This window comes from Dermochelys coriacea, chromosome 12 (genome assembly GCF_009764565.3).
Source record: "Dermochelys coriacea isolate rDerCor1 chromosome 12, rDerCor1.pri.v4, whole genome shotgun sequence".
Classification (NCBI taxonomy): domain Eukaryota; kingdom Metazoa; phylum Chordata; order Testudines; family Dermochelyidae; genus Dermochelys; species Dermochelys coriacea.
In genome coordinates, this window is record NC_050079.1 from 10,826,234 (window position 1) to 10,839,789 (window position 13,556).

At 40.7% G+C, this 13,556-nt stretch overlaps 1 protein-coding gene across 9 annotated transcripts in view; it reads left to right on the plus strand.

Moving 5' to 3' along the window:
- Positions 1 to 13,556, plus strand: part of ESRP2 (epithelial splicing regulatory protein 2) — a 63,525-nt gene that overhangs the window by 35,253 nt on the left and 14,716 nt on the right. For 6 of the 9 annotated variants that reach the window (XM_043495061.1, XM_038368263.2, XM_038368261.2 and 3 more), the window contains 7 exons: positions 1,031 to 1,163; positions 1,617 to 1,659; positions 2,656 to 2,957; positions 6,040 to 6,261; positions 7,347 to 7,545; positions 8,858 to 9,053; positions 9,848 to 10,025. In XM_043495061.1, coding sequence (XP_043350996.1) covers positions 1,031 to 1,163; positions 1,617 to 1,659; positions 2,656 to 2,957; positions 6,040 to 6,261; positions 7,347 to 7,545; positions 8,858 to 9,053; positions 9,848 to 10,025 — 1,273 coding nt within the window. Of the gene's footprint in view, positions 1 to 1,030; positions 1,164 to 1,616; positions 1,660 to 2,655; positions 2,958 to 6,039; positions 6,262 to 7,346; positions 7,546 to 8,857; positions 9,054 to 9,847; positions 10,026 to 13,008; positions 13,160 to 13,556 lie in introns of all 9 variants that reach the window. The other 3 variants (XM_038368265.2, XM_038368268.2, XR_006275155.1) reach the window with 2 other exon arrangements.

Below are 13,556 nucleotides of genomic sequence, written 5' to 3' on the forward strand. Positions count from 1 at the left end.
CAACCTTTCCTCTAGTTCTGCAGCACCTCCATACTTTCATTTTCCAGTTGATATACTCTCACCTACTTTGTAAGATGTGATTTTTTCCATTAATATGTTAACAAAGCTCTGAATAAGTTTTTCCTAAAGATTTTGAAATCTTTTTACATTTGGGAAACCTATTCTATTTCTACAGCTTGAATACAAACGGAATTAGTTTGATGTATAGGTTTAATAGAGATTGAATGTGCAATTTAATGCACTGTGGCAGTCATTAGAATGCCCTACAGTACTGTATGTGAGATTTCTGTGTTAGGAGGCTTATACATAGATAACACAGCTGTGTATTTAATGTTATTTCTCTATTGAGAAGTACATACCTTTGGGGAACAGTACAGAGTAATTGCCCCAATAAGTTTTTTTTTTTTTTTTTTTTTTTTTTTTTTTTTTGTTCGTTTGTTTTTAATACATGAAGGGGCCAAGTCAAGTTGCTTTATAATGTTCTGGTTAATTGTTCCTGGGCTATAGCTACAGGGATCAGAATTGAAGTTGTTTGGGTGTACCGTAACTCTATATTTATATACTATTCTCTAAACTTTGCAGGTTTATTTGTTTAACTTGACATTTTTTGGCTTTTTAACTTCCATATTCTTTCAAGGATTTTTCCTAAGTTACCACTATGAATTTACAATTCTAAATCCACCTTTTCAGTTCTTTGTGAATTTACTTTACTTTTTAACCGTGCATCAAGTGTGTGAAGTTTAAAATGCTTTCTGCCCTTGGGAAGCACTGTAAAGTATTGATGGCATGGTGTGGTAACACACTTGCCTCACTGATCTACCAAAGAAGTGTATTGTATAGCAGAGATGTATGTATGAATGATTTTTGGATCAATAAATGTTGGTGGAAAAACTTTGAAAGTACAGGCTCTTTCTTAAAGCCTGGCCTCTGTATTTTCCTGCTGAATAAGAGTGGGGAATTATGTCAATGATGTATTATAAGGCATTGATGATTCAAGCTTACCTTTTTACTTTGGTCCTTGCTTTTTCAGAGGCGGTGTTGCCCTTTGCTTGAATGCGCAAGGAAGGCGAAATGGGGAAGCCCTTGTGCGATTTGTCAACCCTGAACAGAGAGATTTGGCATTGGAAAGACATAAGCATCACATGGGTAGCAGATACATTGAGGTAAAGAACTACAGCATGACAACATATCAGCACTACTATGCTGGGAATGCAGCCAGTTTTAAACTAGTGCAGATGGTTATTCCCCAGTGCAATACTGTGCTCTACAGATGTATTACATAACTAGGGGGGAATTGTCTTTCATTAACTGTGGGTGGGATATTCAAAGGAGACGAAGGGAGTTAGGTACACAACTCCCATTGACGGTCACTGGGAACTGAACCTCTGCCCTCACTAGTTTTGTTTCTGGAAATCCTATCCTTCATTTGAGGTTTAAAAGTTACTTTTGTTGGTTGTTTAAAGCTGGACAGCTATAAAAAAAAAAAAAAAAAAAAAAAAAAAAGAATGAGACATTCTGAAGTTCTACAGAGCTCTGGAAAATGTTACTTTTCAATTTAGTACTGGCCATTGAACGTTTTTCTGTTTGTTTAAATATAACCATTTTCTTGGTTTTAGGTTTACAAAGCAACTGGAGAAGAATTTTTAAAGATTGCTGGAGGTGAGTAATTTTAAGACACAACCTATTTACTGAAGTGTAATGTTTACATGGTCTTCTTCAGGTGGGTGAGAACATCAAGGACTAACAAGGGACTTTTTCCGTTTGCCCTTCAGAAGTTCATAGGGTCAAATACCAGGTACTTCCCAGCACAAGTAGGCAGACACGCACAAGCTCTGCCTGAGCTGGTGCACTAAACGTAGCAGCACGGCCACAGAAGCTCAGGTGGCTGCTCAGGCCAATCACACAAGTACAAACCCACCCAAGCTCCAGGGTTTGTAGTTGGGTGGCTAGCCTGAGCCGCCACCTGAGCTGCCACAGTGACACTGCTATTTTTAGTGTGCTAGCTTTAGCAGAGCTAGTGTGTGTGTCTCTAGGTGTAATGGGAAGCACCCTCCCAGTTGCTGTGTGGACATACCCCTATAATGAGTCCCTCCCTGTGTCTGTAACCCCAGAACAGCCATGACTAATACAGTCCCAGCTGCTCACTCCCTGCGCTGTATACACACCCTTAGAGGGAGAAGAGAAGCCTAGGTTGTTTCTGCTGTGGGAGATTTATTATATCTTGTATAAGCTCTTGGTTCTCGCTAATTCTAATAGAATTATTTGAAATACTTTCATACACATTTTGTTTTAAAATGTGGCACTTTTAAAAAATAGTGTACCCAGGAGCATGAAGGGGGGAGGGGAAGGGAGAGAAGTCTCCAGGCTTGTCAGTTGTTTGTTGCTTTAATGCCAGCTACTAATCCTCCTGTCTCATTCTTTAATGGTTTTGTGTTGTTCCCCAGCTCTAAGCAACCAGTGAATGTACTCAAGGGTAGCTTCACATGAAGAAGTGGTTACTGAGCAAGTCTCTGGTACCGTGAGCTGTACAGAACCGGTAGTTTATCAGGAGATGTCCTTGCAGTTTCCATCTGCCTTGGTTTGCTAGGTCTATTTGTGCTGGTTTCTCACTGTTTCCAAACTAAATGGACACACTTTTATTTCCTGTCCTGCCAGGCACATCCAATGAAGTAGCCCAGTTCTTGTCCAAGGAGAATCAAGTCATCATCCGGATGAGGGGCCTTCCTTTCACAGCCACTCTGGAGGATGTCTTGGGGTTCTTGGGGACTGAGTGTCCAGTCACAGGAGGGAAAGAGGGACTTCTCTTTGTCAAGTACCCAGATGGCAGACCCACAGGAGATGCATTTGTGTTGTTTTCCTGTGAAGAATATGCACAGAATGCACTTAAAAAGCACAAGGAGATCCTTGGAAAACGTTACATTGAACTCTTCAGGAGCACAGCAGCAGAAGTCCAGCAGGTTGTAACTACTGGCTATGAAACCCAGAAAACTTACCTTTTCCAGTCATCTTCTAATGTTACCCTGTACTTGTAAATGCTGACCTTCATGTTAGGTCTTGCAAAAACAGTATAGTGGGAGCAGCTTTTCTATTACATAAATCAAATCCCAAGAAAGATATTTTGATTGATTGCATAGGTTTCCACACTTTTGTTCCATTGATTTTTTTTTTCCCCCTTTAACACCACCCATATCATTAAATGGAAATCATCAGATATATTTCTTTTCCTCCCATTGCCTGGCAAGTTTGAGACTGACTTAATTTTTTAACTTGTATTTTTATATTCAACAGTGGAAACCTAAGGGGTTTTTTTTGTAAATTTTTCAAAAATTCAGGTGCCTAACCACAGAATTCTTCTAAACACTTTATATTATATTTACTTTTATAAATAGATTATAAGGGTTGATAAATTATTGATGTTTTACTACATGGTTAATCAATCATTAGAATCTAACAAGTTGTTTGTAATCATCTATAACTCCCGCTACTTATAACCCAAATATAATACACACTGCTCCTATCTGTAACATATTTGTAACATCCAATTGTAAATGGTTTATAACAGGGATGGGGAAACTACGGCCCAGAGCCGCATCCAGCCCTTCAGATGTTTTAATCCGGCCCTCGAGCTACTGCCGGGGAGCAGGGTTCAGGGCTTGCCCCATTCCGCGTGGCTCCCGGAAGCAGCAGCATGTCCCCCCTCCGGCCCCTATACATAGGGGCAGCCAGGGGACTCCGCACACTGCCCCTGCCCCAAGCGCCAGCCCCATTGTCTGGGAACCTGCAGAGTCGCCTGGCAACGTCTCCACGTAGAAGCCAGAGGGGGGACAAGCCGTTGCTTCCGGGAGCTGCTTGAGGTAAGCACTGCCCAGAGCCTGCGCCCCTGACCACCTTCAGCGCCCCAACCCCATCCCTGATCCTCCTCCCACCTTCCAGACCCCTTGGTCCCACTCTCCTGCACCACCAGCTGGAGCCTTCACCCCCCCATCCCCAATTTCATGAGCATTCCTGGCCCGCCATACAATTTCCATACCCAGATGTGGTCCTCGGGCCAAAAAGTTTGCCCACCGCTGGTTTATAAAGAGCTGTAATAGAACTGTAACATGGTGTGTGATTAAAACACAGGTATAGTCAAGGATCTTGTTAAAATTTTGGTCATTTTAGGGACACCTAGAATTTTTGAAAAGTGCCTAATAGATTTTTGAAGAATAGATATTAAGTTCTCAATTTCCAAAGAAATAACATCCACCCCCCTCCCCCAACAACCTGACTTTTTTTCCTTTCCTCCCCTACTCCACTTACTTTCTCTCTCTGACTCTATTCATAGATAGCTAGTAATATTTGTAAAAATTAACCCTGGGCCACTTCAGTTAATCATCACTTCAGAAAGTAACAACGTATCTTGTTACCAGCAAGCTGAGCCTTTGAAATTACCACATTTAAGGAGATAGCACTTCTAGATATGGCAGACTACCTGTTTTGGGATACTGTATTAATAGACTTTAAGGCCAAAAGAGACCATTATGATCATCTAGTCTGGCCTCCTGCATAACACACGGCATAGAATTTCATCCAGTAATTTCTGCATTTTTTATTTTTTCTGTTTGAGCTATATCATATGGTATACTCTTGTCCAAGAAAGCAGTGAGGCAAGTGGAAGAATATGTATGCTACATGTTAGTTGCTGGTGTTTATCAACACCACTGTGCCCATAGACATAAGACTAGTCTATTAAATCTGACACAGCTATAGTAAAACCCATTTTGTAAATGAAATGACATTGGCTTGTGGTGTTGGTTATTGTTTACTTTTGGATGTTGTGTCCTTGAGGGAGGATAATTTCTTTGAGCACCTAAAAACTCAAGTCCTACTATTCCAGTCTCCTTGGCTAAGGAGAACTGCATAGGACTGCATTTGTATTCGATGAATATGCTGCTGCTTGCTTTACCAGAGGGGGTCTCTGGTGTGAGGCACTCAGACATTATGTTAATCCAAGGAGCAATAGTACAGTTCTGGGAATTGGAGTCCGGTTGTTCACATGGCGACGGGGAGCCCTAACCATAGAACCAGCTCACTGGCGAGTGTTAAAATAGACAAAATTGCAGTAGTCAAAACAATAACCGTCTGATAGCTGAGAAATCTTCCCTTTAGTAATGTGTATATTTAGAGCATTAGATTGCTCCTACTGTTTCTAATGAAGCACAACAATCTAGGTTGAATCACTGCTGACAAAATTAAAGCCTGCCACTGAAGTTTGCCTCTTATTTGCTGTACCTACCAGTGTAACTTGTTTGTCTGTCCTAACTTATTTTATTACTCATACTCTGTAATTAGCTTTGAACAATAAGTCCCAAGAGCATCTTCTGGCAGTGCAAGGTGTTTCCAATTATCTCTTTCTCTCGCTCTCTATATTTGTCCTTTGGGAGAGATCAGAGAGCAAATAAAATGTTAACAATGGGGGACTGAGAAAGAAGGGTTGTCCACCATCTTTACTGTTCTTTATTCAAGAACTTGCTACAAGAGCATTGACTAAGTAGTAATAATATTTAGCTCTTACAAAGTGCTCCACTATGGAAAGCAGGAGAGTAGAACTCTTCTTTATTTTAAAAAAACAACTTCTTTAAAGATACATAGCTGTATGTGAACTACCTTAATTTAATGATGTATCTGTAACTGGTAATTGGACCAATTTGGGTTTATAAGCAGGCCTGATGTTTTCAAATGCTGCATTTTGCGATCCTGTAAAATAAACTATAATCTACTTTTGTCTTTTATTTAATGAGATTGGTAAAAACCTAAATGGACCCTTCTAAATTCAGTTTGTCAATGGCTCTATTTAGATCTTCCCACTATTTGAAACTAAAGTGTCAAAACAGGGGAGAAGAAGGGTGAGGGTGGGAAAGCTGGGACTATTTTATATATACAACATTTTTTTTGCCTGTTCTAAAACAGTTGTTTATGTTTGAATGTATGCTGAAGACTTATTTGCATCCCATATGGGATTTTAACTCTTATCCATCCACTTATGTTTTTTGCCATTAGGTGCTTAACAGATACTTGTCAACACCTCTCATCCCCACTCTTCCAACTCCCATTATTCCTGTCATCCCCCCGCCTTACACCATTGCTGCTGGCAGCATCCGTGACTGTGTCCGGCTCCGAGGCCTTCCTTACACAGCTGGCATTGATGACATCCTTGAATTCATGGGAGACGCGACAGCGGATATCAAACCACATGGAGTCCACATGGTCCTTAATCAACAGGTAACAGAACTTTGCAGGGAGGATGGCTAGCCTTCTGACTGGGAGTCAGACCTGATCTCTCTTCCTGACTCAGATCTTGTGTGACCTTGCAAAAGTAGCTTCTCCTCTTTAATAAAACAGGGATAGAGCTTACTATGATCTTAGCATTGTGAAGCTTTTAATAGCGACCACTGATTGCTGCTTCGAGTCAGACATAAGGGTGGCAGGAGAGAGGGGAAAATGAAATCAATGATTCTGAGCTCTACCCCTTCCAGGATTGGTAGGGGATGGAACTGTTCTCAGTCGTCGTCTACTCTGCACTGGTGGCTATCTTTAAATCTTCTCTCACAAGTAGGTCCAGTGCTGTGGGAAACATGAGGGTAGGAATGAGTCTCTTTAAATAGCATCCCTGCTTAGCTGCTGGGTTCACTGAACCACAGTGGGAACAGGCAGCCGCCACACAAGATGGAACAGCAAGCGGTTTTGCCCTGTTCCAGGAAGTTATCGTAATAGCCCTACTTTTGGGTGTGGTCCACAGGAAGCCCTTGCTTTTGTAGAGCCGCTAAATTGGGACTGGTTTGAAGATTAAATGTTAGCTTTTGTGAAACGTTTTAGAAGAAGGAGAACATTTCTAGTTTGGTTTGAAAAGTCTCAATATTTTTGGAGGGTTTTGATGAAAAATTCAAAATGGCAAAGTGTTCATTTCTAATTTTAAAAATTGTTTGTTTTTTGGGTTCATTTTAGAGGTTTACATTTTGTCTTCCCCTCCAGCTTCTTCCATTTTTTGTAGTAGCAGAAAACTGGAAGAATATTTCTTTAAATGAGTGTCTTACTCCCCCCCCCCCCTTTTTTTTTTCTACTAAAGGGGAGGGAGTATGGGAGGGAGAGAGAGAGACACACACCCCTAAAAATCAAAATTGAGCAAACTTTTATTTTGTTTAACAAAAATTTGTTGAAAAATATTTTTTTAAATCAAAACAAATTATCATTTGTTTGAAGAGACATTTTTCATCAGGGATTTTTTCCCTGTCTCTGAGAACAGCCATGGTGTTTTATGCTCTGGGAAGTCGAGTGACTCTTAGCATGATCTGTTCCCGATTCCACAGGGACGACCATCAGGTGATGCTTTTATCCAAATGAAATCATCTGATAGGGCCTTTTTGGTGGCCCAGAAGTGTCACAAGAAAATGATGAAGGACCGCTATGTGGAAGTGTTCCAGTGTTCAGGAGAGGAGATGAACTTTGTTTTAATGGGTGGCACTTTAAATCGTAGTGGCTTATCCCCACCGCCATGTAAGTTACCATGTAAGTCTCCAATTCTTCTGCTCTCTGCTGCTAAAGGCTGATATGTGGTAGGTGCTCAAGCTCTGTGGCCTTTCACCTTTTTGACTTGGGTTTTGCCATGATCAATAATCATCCATCTGTATATAGCTGAGATTGGAAGTTGTTCCCTTGGGCAATAATGGGAGTGATTGAAGCATTTTTATTATGTTTTCGGTGGTGAATAGATGTCAGAGATGCCTTGCCAGTGAATATGTTGTGCACTCTTGCTTTTATGGGTGTACTGTTCTTCTGAGCTCTGCAGTAGACTTGCCTGTAGTGAAACCTGTTTTGGAATTGGATTATTTTGTTTTCAAATTGAAAGAAATTCTTTACTATAGCTGCCAGTGAATTTTCTTGCTATTCTGCCTCTGAGCATTGAGAAGGTGCTACTCTTGGGGATAGCTTGTTTTTGAAGGAAACATCCATTGGGATACATTTCTAATGGAGTGGGGGTGGTGAAATTGGATAGATTTTACTGGCTGTCATCTGTGAACAGTATTACTATCCCTACTGTGTCCTGAACACTTCCAGCAAATAACAATAATTTGTCTTTCTTAAATTATAATCATAGCATTTATATATTTTTAACAACTGGGGCTTTATTGTGGGCTGATTTCCATTCAAACTTGTTTGATTACCCAATCGCAATGTGGATAGTGGTGTATGTTTTCAAAACATTAAAATATAGGTGGCCAAATTTTCAAAAAAAGCTAGGTGTGCAGTCGCATGCTGAATCTTCATATAAAAACAGGTATCTGGGCATGCAAATGAATCTAATTAGCCATTTGTATTTACAATATCCTGATATGCTCATCAGGTTGCAGTAGTTGAATGCAGACTGTTGGTTGAGAATTGAAGGTACACTTGTGTACCTAACTTCTTTGAAAATCTGTCCCACAGAGAGCAACTTCTGCTAGAAGGAACAGAAAGTATAAGTGCGCGCACATGTGTGTTCAATGCCCTGCATTATCTATTCATGCGGCTTCATACTTTCTTTGACTAACTGTGCAGCTTCCTAGTATTCATTTTAATATGGCTGAGGCTACTCCTTTTCATGCTCTTGGTAGGTATTGTTTATCCAAGTATCCCAGAAATCCTGTCCTTCCTGTTGACATGATAGGTGTCTCCATTGAGAGAGGGTTTAGGGCAGACGGGTGAGCTTTAGTTCACTGTGGTCAGATGCTCTTAGCATGGATAGTAATCACGTTGGAATAAATAATGCTTCTCCCATCTTGTTCCCACCCCAGGCCACTTTCTGTTTTGATTGGTCTGTTTTTCTGGTTTGTTTGTTTAGGTCTTTCTCCACCAGCGTACGCTGCTTTCCAAACAGCCGCAGCAGTGATCCCAGCAGAAGCGGCACTTTACCAGCCACAAGCCCTGTTATCGACAACCAGGACTCCCCAGGCTTCTGCTGCTGCCCCTCCAACTGTTACCTACTACCCGGCTCAAGCTGCCCAGCTTTATATGAACTACACAGCTTACTACCCCAGGTACCGTGGGGCTTGGTTGCCTTCTGCTACTGGATCTCCGAATCCATTTCTTTATACGAAGGAAACTATTGGTCCACATGGGTGACACTCTAGTTTGTGTTTCTGATCTTGACAGTCCTGAGAGTTGCTGATGTTTATCAACGGGGCAATGATGGCCTAGGGGGCTTCATCTAGGCCTCTTAATAGGGCTTAGCCTTTGCCGGAGGGGATCGAGCCTCCTTCAGGCAAGCAAGGATATTTTAGACACTAGCTATGTCTACAGTGCTATGTGAAGTGTGATTGCAACTTGGTAGTCATACCGGTGCTAGCTTTAATCTAGCTAGCGTGGCTAAAAATGGCATTGAACACATGCTGGCAGAGCCTTCAGCATGGGCTGTATAAGCCTACCCAGATTCCTGGGTACATACTCGTCTTCATAGCCCCTTCCGGGGTCCATGACGCCTCACCTCATGGCTATTTTTAGCCATACCTGCTGGGGGTATGCCTACACAAGCTGCAGTCCCATCTCCAGTTGCATTTGTAGACATACCTGTCGTTGGTTTTTTAAATAGCCAATGTACTGAGCCATTATCTGCTAGCCTGGTGGTTTAGAACTACTGACTTGTATTTACTCTGATGTAGCACTTTGTAGGTTTGCAGTAGGGTTGGAAATGAAGAGCATTCAGGAGCTCTTCCACCAAGCTAATATTGAAACTTCAGTGAAATTGACCCATCTCAAACCTTTCTCCTACCCCAAGCCCTAAAGCCACCCATTGGTCACTGATAACCATTCTGCTTCGCTCTTTCCTTTTCAGTCCTCCGGTATCGCCTACCACAGTGGGGTATATTGCAGCTCCTCCTGCAGCAGTAGCAGCTGCTGCCTCAGCCACACACACTCCAATGCTGCCCCAGCCTGGAGCTTTAGTTCGTATGCAGGGCTTGCCTTATAACACAGGAATGAAGGAAATTCTCAGTTTCTTCCAGGGATACCAGGTTAGTATCCAGTCCCTCTCCTCAACATCTATCTTTCTGTGACTTGGACTTCCGATAGCTATTGTTCTGTGTCAATCTTACTAAATCTTTGCTTTGAGGAAAAAGAGGAAGGGACCTGCTGGCTATGCATTAGTTGTCGTATGGGCCATGTCTGCACTGTACACCACTGGTGGTGGTGGTGGTGGGGGGGAGTAGGGTGCATGTAGCCACATGCCACAGTGAAAAGCCTGCTGAGTCCACACTGCGATGTGTAGTTAGTTACATGTGCCAATAAAAGGCTCTGGCAGAGGGGAGGCAACCGGGAGCTACTGGAAACTTTCCCCACTGTCTCCCCACTGCCAGAGCCTTTACTCACCACCGTAGCCTTTCCCTGCAGTAGGGAAAGGCTCTGGCAGCAGGGAAAATAGCAGCACACTACACTACTAAAAATATCAATATAGATTGGGGAGGCACTGCTTGGGTGTATAGAGAGCCATGTAGTGTACTTATATGGAGGGTTTAGGTGTGTCTTTACTTGCCTAAGCAGTGCCTCACCATCTACACCACTGTTTATACCCAGGCTGGGGGGGGAAGGTGGCATGCAGGATATGTACTTACACACTGCTGTAAAGAGTGTGCAATGCAGATATACCCATGGTCAGCCAATGGTGGTGTGTTGTGTCATGAGTAAGTCAAGTTTTACAATAAGCACATCCCAAAATATATTTATGGAAATTTCATTTTTGTTAATTATAGTAATTCTGATTTTTCTCTTCAAACGTTAGATGCGTGACCTAGTGGTCAGAGCCCAGGCGTGAATGATAATTTCAGCATTGACAGGCTTGCTATGTGACTTGTGTGGGGAGGAATTGAGATGCATCTGTAAAATGTGGGTGGTACCAATCTATCTACCTACTTCAGAGACATTTTACAAGGCCCAACTAATTCCAGTCAACAGCAAAATATATCCTCCAAACCATGTTTTACCTTGAACAAATGCTCTAGATGCCATCAGTAGTTATCTAAATAATTATCACATGAACTGAATTCCAGTTAATAGGCAAGTGAGCATCAATCTACTGTCTTTTTTTTTTTTTTTTAAAAAGATAAAGAAACTGATCTGCATCCAAAGGATATCCATTTATTTGAATGTGTAGATTAGTACTCCTACATTTTCCTGCACAGATATCAGATGAGCTTTGTTGATACACCTGCTATTTAAATCTATCTTCTGTAACTGAACACTTGCAAAGGCAAAAATAACATTATTCAGGAGATAATTTAATGTCTGTGAATAGCAATAAATGGTACAGATTCCATCCCTTTGATAGTAGGGATTAAATTTATACTGAAACATTGGAAAAATGTAAAACTTGATGCAAGTAACATTAGGCCTCAAGCTACCATCTGTGTGGCTTATAAATAGTAAGTAAATGAGACTGTCCAGCCATACCAGCCCTGTTGATGACTTTTACACTCCTTTAGAGACTACAAGCAGATGGGGTTTTTTGGTTTTGTGGGGTTTTTTTTTTTGTTTTGTTTTTTCTCTTTGCAGGTAGTGGCAAACTTCAGGCAAGGAAAACACTCAGAATAAGGAGACAATCATTGTACGTTAATTTCTCCAAGATTCTTATAGGTCTATAGTAGACTTTGTTTTGTAATGCAAGATATCAGCCATGTGATCTTGTTTGGGCCAGAGAAAACACTTAGCTATATATCGTAGGAGCTATTTCTCTGATAATTAGGGTGGGGAAAAAAAACAAGTAGTCTTTGACATTATTGAAATTGTATTGCTTCGGTCTGGCTAATTCAGAAAGAATTTTGCAGATTTTACACAGTTTGAGGAATTAATGGCTTCAAAACCACAAAACTCTTGTGTAAATTTTGTGTAAAATTCTGCTAAGAAATTCATCTTATTGTTTTTCTAATCAGCTGTGTTTTTCGCTTTGCCTGAGAAATTTTCTTCTAAGGAAAAGTTCAAACCAAAGTAATGTGTACCTGTTTTTTCAGATATGACCGTGACTCTTCAGCTACTACTTATCCATTTTATATTGATTTTAATTAACTTTTTAAAACTACATTTATTTTTATTTTCATTTTTTTTCCCTGCTGGCTTTTAACATGAGATTTTATTTTTATTTTATTTATTATGTAGAATTATGTCCTGCATCAAAACCTCAGGTGCAAAAGTAACAAGAAAATATGTGAAATTAGACCTGCCCCCATCTGTGGATGGGACTGTATAGGCAATTGTTCGTGGGTCAGTGCACTTTCCACTTCTGATAGCTGGGAGTTATTAACTAAATCTTATATTTATAGTATACAGGTTTCAGTTCTGTTGCTTAATTTGCCCCTTTCCATCACCTTAAATGGAAGGTAGCTTTAAGTAAGTGTGTGTGTGTGTGTGTGTGTGTGTGATACTTTAAAAATTTTAAACGAATAGGAATGTGTTTATAAATCAGAACTAGATGTATGCTCCTACTTTAACCTGTTCCCTAGTCACAAGAAATAAATCCTTACCCTACCCACCCAAAAATACTTTTAAAAGTGAAGCTTAGTCATGACATTTTAAGGAGCTGGTTTCAGGTGTGTCTTTCATCATTTGCCCAGTTGAATTATCTTTCTTGGAGTTTATGAGGTGAGGAACACAGCAAGATATTTAAAAGTTTACGCATTTTACTGTCATCGGCTACTGCTGATCAAAGAGAGTGACTTATTTAATTAAGTCTTAAGAAGATGCTGCCTGAGTAGATCAGGGTTTATAGTCTTGTAAAGGAGCTGAGAAAGCACTACATGATACATGTGCTAGTCCAGGTTTTTTAAATTTACACACGCCCATGCACACACTCACTTCTGCAGTAATCTGGAAAAATACTTTTGTAAGTAAAAGGTCTGGTGACTTATTGTGTTGGGACAGTGTTTTGTCTCTTGTAAGAAAATCTAACATTATCTCCCTCCCTCCCTCCCCCACTCCCCCATTTCTTCTCTTTCTACTGCTACCCAGAGGATGTATTGAACGATGCTTCTGGTCCTTTATAAAGTGAGCCCTTGTTAACCACCATTGGCATGGGTATGATCTTAATCCCTTTGTGAAAATAATTGAAGTTGATTTTCAGTGGACACGGAAATTGGATCTGAGATGCTGAGAACAAAGGGTGATTTTTATCTTTTGTGTATTCCTATCTGAAAGGGATGAGTTAAGTTTTATTTATTTTCTGCTGTTTCCTTGTCTGAATCTCTTTGGTCTTCAAGGGCTTCATGTACTGCATGTATGCACATGTTGCTACTTAACTGAAAGCAGCTTTCACACCAGACCTGCCTCGTAACAGAGATACTCTTGGCTTACCATGTGCTTGAACAAGCTGGTCTCAACATCAGTACATGCTTCCAACAGTAGATAGTGTTAAAATTATAATTTAATATTTTCATCAGTTTGGCTGTTAGTATTGGCTTAATCCTTATCGCACCATCAGATGCTCCTATGATTTTTTTAATTAAGTTAAGAATTCCTCCATCACAGTTAAACATTCATGATGCTTTCAGTTAATCTCA